Source organism: Scyliorhinus canicula, chromosome 2 (assembly GCF_902713615.1).
Source record: "Scyliorhinus canicula chromosome 2, sScyCan1.1, whole genome shotgun sequence".
Lineage (NCBI taxonomy): Eukaryota > Metazoa > Chordata > Chondrichthyes > Carcharhiniformes > Scyliorhinidae > Scyliorhinus > Scyliorhinus canicula.
Genome location: NC_052147.1, coordinates 63079361 through 63092600, shown reverse-complemented (window position 1 = coordinate 63092600; position 13240 = coordinate 63079361). Strand labels below are relative to the sequence as shown.

The 13240-nt window shown below is 44.9% G+C and overlaps 1 protein-coding gene across 8 annotated transcripts in view; it reads right to left on the bottom strand.

The window, feature by feature from the left end:
- arid4a (AT rich interactive domain 4A (RBP1-like)) overlaps positions 1–13240 on the bottom strand; it is a 164068-nt gene that overhangs the window by 60408 nt on the left and 90420 nt on the right. For all 8 annotated transcript variants that reach the window (XM_038779915.1, XM_038779916.1, XM_038779866.1 and 5 more), the window contains exon 14: positions 1923–2020. In XM_038779915.1, the coding sequence (XP_038635843.1) occupies positions 1923–2020 (98 nt within the window). The remainder of the gene's footprint in view (positions 1–1922; positions 2021–13240) is intronic.

Genomic DNA, 13240 nt, shown 5'->3' with positions numbered 1-13240 from the left:
TTTTACTAGGGCTCCTCCTTGATGCCGTACTTGGTCAAATGCTGCCTTGGTGTCAAAAGCAGTCAGACCTCGGCAGCACAGTGGCCTAGTGGTTAGCACAGCTGCCTCACAGCGCTGAGGTCCCAGGTTCGATCCCGGCTCTGGGTCACTATCCGTGTGGAGTTTGCACATTCTCCCTGTGTCTGCGTGGGTTTCGCCCCCACAACCCCAAAAAAATGTGCAGAGTAGGTGGATTGGCCACGCTAAATTGCCCTTAGTTGGAAAAAATAATTGGGTAATCTAAATTTATTTTTTAAAAAGCAGTCAGACCTCACCTCTAGAATTCAGCTCTTGTGTCTATATTTGTGCCAAGGATGTAATGAGGTCTAGAACTGAGTGATCTTGGTGGAACCCAAACAAGAGCACCAGCGAGCAGACCATTGGTGAGTGAATGCTATTTTCAATGTGCTGTTGGCAACTCCTACTGTTTCCTTGCTGATGATTGGGAGTAAGCTAATAGGGCAATAATTGGCCGGTTTGGAATTGTCCTGCTTTTTGTGGACAGGACATACCTGGGCAATTTTCCACATTGTCGGGTAGATGCCAGTGTTGTAGCTGTACTGTAACAGCTTAGCTAGGGGTGTGGCTAGTTCAGGAGTAAAGGTTTTCAGCACTACAGCCGGGATGTTCTCAGGGCCCATAGCCTTTGCTGTGTCCAGTGCACTTAGCCGTTTCTTGATGTCACGTGGAGTGAATAGAATTGGCTGAAGACTGGCATCTGTGTTGGTAGGGACCTCAGGAGGAGGCTGAGAAGGATCATCCACTCGGCACTTCTGGCTGAAGATTGTTGCAAACACTTCAGGCTGTAAAGCGCTTTGGGACATCTGGAGACATAAAAGATGCTATATAAATGCACATTGTTTCTAATAAATATGTTTAGCATTTATAGACTATGCCATGGTCTATTTATTCAACTTCCTTCTTAGGCTAAGGAAGATAATATAATGGTCACCCCTGGGTTCAGTACAAATTGGAGAGTAAAGGCACACTTGAATCACAGGGAGCAAGGGCTTACCTACAGGAGTATCCTGATAAACTAAACACAAGAGAGTAATCTAGAGTTGCTACTTTCTTTTCCTTTCTAATTACCCAATTATTTGTATCAGCACAATTAAATAGTCAGTCATGTGTAGGCAACAGAATCTTGAGAAAAATAGAAGCCAATCAAACAGCAATCCTAATAGCTGTGCATTACAAGAGAATCCTATTGCCCTATGTTAACCTTTCATCAGTTAAGAGAGTTCCTTCACCTAGCTCTATTCACAGCATCAAAAGAAAAAGCCTTAGTGAATCAGATCATTTATCGTACTTACCTCTTATCAGCATTTAGTCTGGTGATAAGTTTTCTTAAAACAGATTCTTGGCGTTATACTCGAGTTTTTTAAGCAGAAAGATTACCTGGCCATTTAAGTTCTTCAGTCTGTCTTGGCCACACGTAGAAATTGAAAAGATTTACACATTCCATATCAACAAGCTGCAACTAAGAAATGATTGTGAATCTGCAACTTGTGGAGTCTGACCATCTTGCTCAATGATAAACGGAGACATTGTGTTTTGATTTGAACAGAATCAGATTGAAAGAAAATTCTGAAGAATTCAGTGTTGTTGAGAATATTAGTGCATTGCAAAATAAATCAGACACACAATTTCCTCTTGAATTACAATACTTGCTTAAAGTATCTGCAGCGTGCCCTATTAACACAGTGAACTAATTAATAGAAAAGAAGGATTAACGGAAAAATGCAAACACGAAGATAGAAAGTTTCACCCTCTGTCTTCCCAGGAAGATTTTTTAAAGTGAATCTTTGCCTCCATATACACAAAAAATTACCAATGAGTAAACTGAGTTTTCCGTAAAAAGTAAATATATCAGAGCTACTTACTTCTTATAAGCTGTTTTTACATTGTAAGAGGCAGCAGAGTTCAAAATTGGAATGCCAAGGTCCATATATATTTGTTTCCACACAGAACCACTGTCAATCTGCAGAGAGAAGCAGAATTTAGTAACTAAATTTCAGATAGCAGACAAAAAAAAGACAATATTCTAAAATAGTTCATCAATCCAGTTTTGTATGGTTCCACTGTTACCCAGTAACAGTTTACACAATCAATTTGCGTCAACTAAAAGGCTAATTTGCCACATCAGTCCATCCACTCGGCAGAAATTCAGAATTTCCAGTCACAAAATTGTTTGTGTAACTAAACTGGGATATTTTCAGGAATGTTGACAGTTTTTTTAAAGATTGTTAGGCAATGTCATTAAATAATTTAAGCAGAAAGTATATTTGACCTTTAAATATATGAAACTGGCAAAAATATACCATTGAGGCATTTTCAGCTAAAATGATTCAGTCAAGAGCTAATGTAATGATATATATTGATAGCAGTTGTAAACTTGACACTTCGATGACTAATCTAACAGAAAGGTTCACTTAAATGACATCCACTGAATACGGCAGGCAGCATTTTAATATATTTTATGTTTATTTAATGCACACAATTTTTAAAAAATTCTAATTAAGGGACAATTTAGCGTGGCCAATATACCGACCCGGCACATCTTTGGGTTGTGGGGGTGAGACCCACGCAGACATGGTGAGAATGTACAAACTCCACATGGACACTGACCCAGGGCAGGATTGAACCCAGTCCTCAGTGCCGTGAGGCTGCAGTGCTAACTACTGTGCTGCCATGCCGTCCGAATGCACACAATTTCAAATAGTGTAGTGCAACAAGTTTCCAATGCTACCTTTTGCCAAAATTGATTACAATGTATAGGATACCAATTCATTTCAAAATACAACAGCACACATGTAGCCAAGTATAAGACAGAAGAGAATATTCACTCAATGAAGCCAATTGAGGTCTATAGTTGAAGCTATAAAGCAGCAACGGTCACTGAAGCATTAACAAATTTACATTGAAAAGCAGCTTTTGATGTTAAATGTCCCTATTTGTTTACTTCACATACAGTTCATTATGGATGCAAAACAAATAGGAAGTTTCAGCACTTTAGGAAGTGCGGGTTTTCGGCTGGTTAGTTTAAGTCTGCCTCACCATAATTGCTACCCTGACAAATATCCCCAAACACGGTGAAAACAGCTGTAATTGGCCTCATTATTTTGTACAAAGTGCTAATTTCAATCTAGTTTGTCCTGGGAACGGTCAGTTGGATCAGTAGTCCACAGAGTCTCAATGCAGTAGAATGTTTCAGCACCAAAGCCATCAGCACTCATCACATCAGGTGGCTTCATAACCAAGTTACGGTAGCCATCCATGGATGGTAATTTCGGACACTTGTCCAATAGGTTGGCTAAATGTGGTTAAAACTAGAAATCCAAATATGGTTAATTACATTTTGGTTAGTAAATTTTGATAAGACCCCGATTGAGTATAAAGTCTCAATACTCACTTTGACACTGTGTATGCATAAGTACTATACTTTTTGCCAGCAACATTGCATGGAAAGTGGAGTTGTCAACATGGTCAACTTCACCAAACTGAAAACCAATCCATGTCAACAGAACAAAGCAAGTCAAACTAAAGACAAGCAGCATCTAACTGCAGAGTGCAGGGGTGGGTCGAAAGAATCTTGTTCTGAGAATTTACATTCTCAGCAATCATTCTGATGATGTCCATGTGCCACTTTAAACTGTTGGACATAAACCTAGAACAAAGGTGTGTTGTCTCAGATTAATTAATGCCAGAACTCCAGTCTTTGGTCAAATAGAGAGTATGAAAAGTTTTACACTGAATGGTAGCAGATGGTGTGCTACACCAGGCAGACATCGGAGACATTTTAAATTGTATTTGATTTAATAAGATCCTTTCCCTTTAAATAAAAAGAGCATTTAGTTTTCATGAAAAAAAGGGCAGCACGGTAGCACAAGTGGATAGCACAGTGGTTTCACGTCGCCAGGGTCCCAGGTTCGATACCCCACCATGTCACTGTCTGTGCGGAGTCTGCACGTTCTCCCAGTGTCTGTGTGGGTTTCCTCCGGGTGCACTTGTTTCCTCCTACAGTCCAAAGATGTGCAGGTTAGTTGGATTGACCATGATAAATTACCTTTAGTGACCAAAAGAAAAAGGTTACGAGGGATTATTGGGTTACGGGGATACAGTGGAAGTGAGGGCTTAAGTGGGTCGGTGCAAACTCGATGGGCCGAATGGCCTCCATCAGCACTGTATATTCTGTGTTCTATGTTGTACATTTACCAATATTTTCCGTTGATTCTGCACCAAAATGAGCACGTGGTGAAAGTATTTTATCCGAGCCTTGTATTTGGCTGGTCAGCAATTTCTACTGGACAGCACTGCTTCAGGGAATGTTGAGTTGTGGGTGTTGCAAATCTCTGCGGTGGGGGTCACGATGTCAGTGGGTGCACGGTGTGGAGGGCCTTCAACTTTTTTTTTTAAAAATGTATTTATTCAAAGTTTATCAATAAGTTTACAAAACACTCCAAAAAGGAAAATAATACAAAGAAAGAAGGGCAACATGCCAACAAAACAGAACAACTTAACCCTAGTCTAAACGATAAACAGTTTAGCAAATTAACACCCAATTCAAAACAGGATAGAGCATGCACCCCTAACAAAAAGGAAACCCCCCCCCCCCATGCTGCTGCTGTTTCTTTTTATTAAGGTTTTGCAAAATTTTCCATATTAAATAGTAATAACCTTAACACAGCAAATTAGTGAACATTAACATAGTGCAGAAAGAGAATATACATCAGCAATCCACTAGACGTTACCCCACGCGTCTCAGTCCTCCACCCCCCCCAATCGGTGCACACACACACACCCCCCCCACCCCCCATGGGTCGCTGCTACTGCTGACGTTTTAATTTTCCCCACGAAGTCAGCGGACGGTATTGTGCCCCCGCTCAACAGCAGCAGCTCTGTACACTTGGCAAAGTTATTTACACACATATGTAGGCATCCGTTCGTGGTGTTGTCCCTTGCTTCTCCAGGATGGAGTTCGCTGACGTTGTCGTCTCGTGCGCACTTCCGCTTCTGTGGCCCTCCCATCTTCCCCATTTTCTCTGTTCCTGTGTATGTCAAGTTTGTTAACGTTTCCCTTCCTTCCCCCTCCCCTTCCCTGTCTCTCCTCTACTGTTCCCTGTCTCTTACCTCTGCCCCCCCCCCCCCCCCTCAGCCCTGTGGTTCGCCTTTCCTTCCTCTTAGATTTAGCTGTCCCCCCCCCCCCCCCCCCCCCCCCCCCCCCTCTCCCTGTCTATCTCTCCCTCTCATGCTTTGGATACTTTCCCGTTTCTTGGCTACCTGGCTGTTCTTCTGCTTGTTTGTTGGCCACGAACAGGTCCCGGAACAATTGGGTGAATGGCTCCCACGTTCTGTGGAAGCCGTCGTCTGACCCTCGGATGGCGAATTTGATTTTCTCCATTTGGAGAGATTCCGAGAGGTCGAACAGCAAGTCTGCAGCTTTGGGTGGTGCTGCTGACCGCCAGCCGAACAGGATTCTACGCCCGAAGACCGCAACTTTCGGGCATGGCTCCACCCTCACCCCCACCACTTTGGACATGGCCTAGAAGAAGGCTGTCCAGTACTCCACAAGTCCGGGGCAAGACCAGGACATGTGGGCGTGGTTGGCCGGGCCTCTTTGGCACCGTTCACATCTGTCCTCCACCTCCGGGAAGAACCTACTCATATGGGTTCTTGTTAAGTGGGCTCTATGTACCACTTTTAGTTGTGTCAGGCTGAGCCTTGCACACGTTGAGGTGGAGTTGACCCTATGCAGTGCTTCGCTCCAGAGTCCCCACCCTATTTCGATCCCCAGGTCCTCCTCCCACTTCATTCTTGTTGCGTCCAGTACGGTGCCGGCCCCTTCTACCAGTCGGTCGTACATGTCGCTACAGTTTCCTTTATCTAATATGTTTGCGTCTAGTAACTCTTCCAGTAGTGTCTGTCGTGGTGGTTGTGGGTATGTCCTTGTCTCCTTTCGTAGGAAGTTTTTTAGTTGCAGGTACGTTAGCTCGTTCCCCCTGGCTAGCTGGAGTTTCTCTGTCAGTTCGTCCAGTGTTGCGGTCCCTGACTGTCAGTGTCCCTCTGTCCTGTCCCCACCTTTTGAAGGGGGCGTCAGGGTGATTCATACTGGTTTGTTTGGGGAGATCCAGGCCAGCATTCACCCACACATCGGGCTGGAATTACCAACCAACCCGTTTAGTGTTTTTCAGCAGCGGAGGCGGCCTTTCAGTGGGATTTACTGGTCCCGCCTTTGTCAAAGGGGTTTCCTGTTGACTGCATCCCTCGTCAACGGGAAATTGTGTGCCGGCATGGGACTGTAATATCCCGCTGGCATGAACAGCTGGTAAATCCTGTCCATAGTCATTTTTCTGGAGCTTGGAGAGTTTCTCAGTGGTAAATCCCACACGTAGAATTATTGTCCTGTATTGTGGAACTAAACTCGCCGGCTAGACCTGATCCTCAGAGATCAGGGCACCAATTTGAAAGCTATATTGCAGTCCCTGCAGGCATGGGCAGCACTGCAACTGTGCAACCCCCCTCCCCCCCCACCAGGGGCAACCTCTCCCCGCCATCACTAAAAATTAACCTGACCCTCCCCCACATGCATCCATCCTTGTGGGCATTGGGTCATTGGCCCCACGCCCACCACAAAGTGAGTGGAGTACCCGCCCCATTCTTACAGCCCTCTTTTTTAGTCTCCCCCCACTGTAAACCACAGCCTTCATGGCCCACTTTCACACCCTCATCCTTCATACACCTCCTTCCATGGACATGATTCCCCTCAGGCCACACCCCTTGGCAGTGCCAATCGGACACCCTAACAGTGCTAACTTGGCACCTTGGCAGTGCCAACCAGGATGCCAGAGGCAGTACCAGGATGCCAGAGGCAGTACCAGGGTGCCAGGGCAGTTCCCTGCCCTGTTCCCCATCACCCGGGGGCTCAAATGGCCTCCAAGGCCCCCAAACATGGCCATCACACGCGGTCTCAAGTTTGTGGAAACCCATACTAATTAGCGCCCAAGTGAGGCCTCGCCAGCATGGCTGGCGACCCAGGAGAATGCATTTTAGTTGAGCCTAACGGCTCCTTTAAATATTATCTGGACCATGCCCAGTGAGGGAGTGATCCAGATCACGCTGATGCAGCGAGTTGCGTGACTTGCGTTCTGCTCAGCGCCCAATGCAAAGCCTGTTTTGGGCCGCTCCCATGATGTACCCAGCCCAATGAGATCGGCTCCGGGCACAGCGTGGTGGGAAAAATCGCTCCCAAGTGTGGGTTTTTTTTCAGTGAGAATTTCCCCAAGCTCCAAAAAAAAAACTAGGTATGGGTGAATTGCGGTTCAGATCGCGCCCATACACCTGGTGAAAATAACCACGCGATTCCCGTTCAAAATGACAAGTCATTATTTGGGATAATTTTGCCCAATGCGTTTGATGGGCTACAATTAGCCATCACATCCGATGATGCCACTTTCAAAAATGATGCTTTGAAAATGTGTTCCTTCTTCCTCAACCATGATTTCCCACCGAAAGTTGTTGATAGGGCCCTTTACAGTGTGCGGTCCATCTCCCGCACCACTACCCTCGCCCCGTCCCCTCCCTCCCAGAACAAGATTAGAGTGGCCTCGTTGTCACATTTCACCTCACCAGCCTCCATATGCAAAACTCTTTGCCATTTTCGCCAACTCCAGCATGATGCCACCACCAAACACATCTTCCCTTCACTCCCTCTGTCAGCATTCCACAGAGACCGTTCCCTCAGGGATAATCTAGTCCACTCCTCCACCATACCCAACACCTCTCCCATCACCCATGGCACCTTCCCATGCAATCGCAGAAGGTATAAACCCCTGCCACTTTACCTCTTCAATGCTCAACATCCAGGGCCCAAAACAATCATTCCAGGTTCAGCAACGTTTCACTTGCACCTCTTCCAATTTGGTCCATTGCATTCGCTGCTCCCAATGTGGTCTCCTCGATATCGGAGAGACCAAACGGCGACTGGGTGATCGCTTTGCCGAGTACCTTCGGTCTGTGCGCATTCAGGACCCCGACTTTCCCGTTTCTTGCCATTTTAACACAAGACTCTGCTCCCATGCCCACATGTCTGTTCTTGGCCTGCTGCAATGTTCCAATGAAGCTCAACGCAAATTGGAACAACATCTCATCTTCCGGTTCGGTACATTACAGCCTTCCGGTCTCAACATCGAATTCAACAACTTCAGATGATTAGCTCGACCTCACTTCGACCACTTTGTTTTCATCCCATTTTATTTTGTCTTTTATCATTTATCATGGGACTGCCATTAGCACGAAGTTCCCTTGGTTTCTGTGGCTATTAGCACTCTGTTCCTTTGGTTTCTGTGGCTATGGCTCACCTTTCCCCTCTCACCCCACAGTATAAATATTTCCCACTTTCTGTGTATTTTTAGTTTTGACAAAGAGTCACCTGGACTTGAAGCGTTAGCTTTTCTCGCACTACAGATGCTGCCAGTCTCATATTAAATGTTACTTTCCAAAATCATGTTCTACAATTGACGGATAAAATCACCATCTGACAGTGTGTTCTTCATAATTCGCCCTGAAAAGTTGTAGATCATGAAAGGGCTTGGCTTAAAGCTATGTTTCCATAGAATTCATACAGTGCAGAAGGAAGCCATTATGCCCATCAAATCTGCACCAAAACTCCGAAACAGCACCATACCTAAGTCAACTCCCCCACCCTATCCCTGTAACCCCAAATAACCTGAACATCTTTGGACCCAAGGGCCAATTTAGCATCGCCAACCCAACTAACTGTTCGACATCATTTTCACACGTGTTTCTTAGCAAGAGATTTTGTTAGACCCCTCAGTAATGTTGTATATCAGATACCATACATGGCCCATTTCAGTTTATGGGAAGGCTCACTTGATGCTTGACACGGGACACAAAATAAATACAGTAAGCTCCCATTTTAAGTAGACTCATTCAGCGTTGTTCTGTTTCACCGCCACAGATATAAAAGGGCTGGTATGAGCACTCAGCATGGGATTTTTCCTTTTGTGTCATTTTGTGCTGGGGCCAACATGGTGTCACATGCCCAGAATCCCGCGATTTCAGAACAGCTTTCCTTGCTCGCTGACTCCCTCCTGTTTGTCACTTCTCTCCCCAACCCTCCTGCTTCCAGCTCTTTTTGCTCCCTCACTTTTTTCCCTCTCATCATCCTTCCTTCACAATAGGCTCAGGAGAGGGAAGGAACGAGTAGGAGCAATGCAGAGTGAGGTAGTAAGTGGGAGAGAGGAAGTAAATGGGAGAGAGGCGATATGCAGGAGAGGGGTGACCAACAGGAGTCAAGAGGAAAGAGTTAGTATATTTCTTTTGTACTTTTCAATTTATTTTAAAAGTCCACCATCTACAAGGCACAAGCCAGGGGTGTAATGGAGTACTATCCACTTGCCTGGATTAGTGCAGCTCCTACAACACTCAAGAAGCTCGACACCATCCAGGACAAAGCAGCCCGCTTGATTGATCATCCTTCCACAAACATTCAAACCCTCCACCACCGACGAACAGTGGCAGCCTTGAGTACCATCTACATGATGCACTGCAGGAACTCACCAATGTTCCTCACACAGCACCTCCCAACCCCACGACCACTACCATCTAGAAGGACAAGAGCAGCAGATACCGGGGAACCCCACCACCTGGAGGTTCCCGTCCAAATCATTCAGCACCCTGACTTGGAAATATATTGCCTTTCTTTCACTGTCGCTGGGGCAACATCCTGGAACTCCCTCCCTAACAGCACAGTGGGTATATCTACACCTTAAGGACTGCAGCAGTTCAAGAAGACACCTTCTGAAGGGCAACTTGGGATGGGCAATAAATGCTGGCCTAACCAGCGATGCCCGCATCCCGTAAATTTATTTAAAAAAAGAAACATTGGGCAGCACAATAGCATAGTGGTTAGCACACTTGCTTCACAGCTCCAGGGTCCCAGGTTCGATTCCCGGCTTGGGTCACTGTCTGTGCGGAGTCTGCACGTTCTCCTTGCATGTGCGTGGGTTTCCTCCGGGTGCACCGGTTTCCTCCCACAGTCCAAAGATGTGCAGGTTAGGTGGATTGGCCATGCTAAAATTGCCCTTAGTGTTGGGAGGGGTTACTGGGATAGGGTAGAGGTGAGGGCTTGGGTAGGGTGCTCTTTGCAAGAGCCGGTGCAGACTCGATGGGCTGAATGGCCTCCTTCTGCACTGTAAATTCTATATTTATGAATATTTAAACAACATTCAGGATGGCATAACAAGCCAGATCTGAAACTTTGCAGATGACTGCCTCGTCTACAAAGCCATCAGTAAAGCAGCAGATGAGGTTGGTCTCCAGGAAGGTCCAAATAACCTTATCAAATGGGTCAATATGGGGAATGGAAATCAACATAGGGGAATCAGCAATAGTCTGTCAGTACCCAACTATACAATAAATGATTTTACCTTTGAAGTTACGAAGAACAATACAGCACTGGAACAGGCACCTTCAGCCCTCCAAGCCTGCGCCCAATCACATGCCCTATCTCGACCAACTGCCTGTATCGTTCTATACCCAGTCTGTCATATGCCATCCAGGTAAGTCTTAAAGGTCGCTAACGTGTCTGCCTCAACCACCTCATTTTACAGTGCATTCCAGGCCACCACCACTTCCCCTGCACATCTCCACTGAACCTTTCTCCCCTCACCTTGAACTTGTGCCCCCTTGTAATTGTCATTTCTGCCCTGGGAAAAAGCACCCAACTGTTCACTCTATCTATGCCCCATACTAAAGGATGCCCTTATGAACCTAAAACTAAAACAAGTTAAAATGGAACACACAATGTCAACAAGCGGCTACCAAGGTTCTTGGGCCACCATTCCCCAACGACAGTGAAGGAAATGCTGCCCATAAACTGCTAAAAGTATTACAGTCCTTGAGAAAGTTTAATGATGGACTACTTGGTTACAAACAATTACTCGCGAGGTACCAGCATCTCCCAAGTTGGTCATATTGTTAACCCAGCACAGTCTCCCAAAACTGAAAAAAGGTCGAGCAGTTGACAGAACTCTCTAAAATTTTGAATGGGCAATTAAATATTTATAAGCAGTATATCAAGGCCAAAAGTGATTGTGCTCAAAGATTTCACAACAACTCCAACTGTACAAACCCCAATGTGCTTCCTTTGCCAACTATTTTTCCCAAGAACAACCTCCCACAAAACTTAATCTCCATGCCCTCCAAGGACACTTAATGCAAATCTGTTGAACTTTTAAAAATAATGCAACCATCAACTGAAATCACAGTGCACCTCCTATGAGTGCACCTCCCGTGAAACTTTTCTAGTGGGAGGCTACAGAGAAAAATCTTCCCAAGTACCAAGTAGGGTTCAGATTACAAGGTATAATGTTTTAATGCTTTTCTCGGATGAGAAAGGTCCGACAGAACCTAACTACAGCTTTTGTATGGGTTGCAATGGGAAAATTTCATTTGCTTAAAGGAGTTTCACTTAAAGTTGCACTTAAAGTTGCACTTTTCAGGCATGCAACGGCAATGTTAAGCGAGGAACAGTTGTATCTGGTAACTTTTTAAAAATGTAGTATGAACAACTATTTAATCAAACTGCCCACTTCAGAAAGGTTATGTTGAATGAATACAAATTTAAACTTCGTCTTGGGCATCAACACTTAATTTGGTATGGTGGTATCAAAATAAGGGTGCACATTAGTTTGTATCAGCGTTTCCTGAAGAGTTCCCGGTTTTAACTTTTGTAGAGTTGATGTAAGCGAAGTGCAAGCCTACAATGGAAGGATCTTCAAGCAACTTGTCCTAAGTCACTTTTGAACAAAGCCATAGCATACAAGGCTACGGACCGAGTGCTGGAAAATGGGATTAGAATAGATAGGTGTTTGATGGTCGGTGCAGACAAGATTGGCCGAAGGGCCTCTTTTTGTGCTGTAAAACTCTGCAACCCTGGTTAGACCACACTTAGAATATTGTGTCCTGTTCTGGAATAGTGTGTCCAGTTCTGGTCGCCACATTATTGGAAGGATGTGGATGCTTTGGAGAGGTGAAGAGAAGTTTTAACAGGATACTGCCTGGGCTGGGGGGGCATGTCTTATGAAGAAAGGTTGAAGGAGCTAGGGCTTTTCTCACTGGAGCGAAGAAGGAAGAGAGGTGACTTGATAAGAGGTGTAGAAGGTGATGAGAGGCATGGATAGAGTGGATAGCCAGAGACTTTTCCCCAGGGCGGAAATGGCTGTCACGAGGGTCATAATTTTAAGGTGATTGGGGGAAGGTATAGGGGAGATGCCAGAGGTAGATTCTTTACAGAGAGTGGTGGGTGCGTGGAATGCACTGCCAGCAGAGGTGGTGGAGTCAGAGTCATTAGGGACATTTAAGCAACTCTTGGACAGGCACATGGACAGCAATAAATTGAAGGGGTTTAGGTTAGGTTGATCTTAGATTTGGATAAATGGTCAGCACAACATCGTGGGCCGAATGGCCTGTACTGTGCTGTAGTGTTCTATGTTTATGTAATTCGATAATCAAATCCCAGGCTGGAATGGCAAATATTTTAAACGTTGTTCAGCTATTCTCTATGCAACCAAATTATACAAGCAAACACAAGTGGTGAAAGGGAGAAAAACACCATGAAATTTTGAAATAAATACACACCACACAAAACAATAAATATAGCCATTCATTCATTAACCTCTGATAATCTTAAAAATCTTTTTAAAATATAAATTTAGAATATCCAGTTCTTTTCTTCTCCAATGAAGAGGCAATTTAGTATAGCCAATCCATATACCCTGCGCATCTTGTGGGTTATGGGTGTGAGGCCCACACTGACAAGGGGAGAATGTACAAACTCCACACGGACAGTGATGCAGGGCCTCAGTCGAACCCAGGTCCTCGGCGCCATTCGTCAGGAGTGGTAACCACTGGATCACCATGCCGCCCTGATAATGTTAAAAACCGTAATGTAATTTTTACTACAATTGCTGCCAAGTCTTTCTTTGGGAGATATCATATGGAATGAAAGTCAACAAAATAAATCACTAATTTCTAAACTACAGCATTCATCATCCCAACTGTCTATGAAGTAGAGCTCTTTGAAGTAGAACCTCACCAAAAGCTTACAAAAAACCAACCAAAATGAACTGGAGTTAGTGCTTTCTTTCAAGATATATTATTATAGGAGGGTAGCACTGCT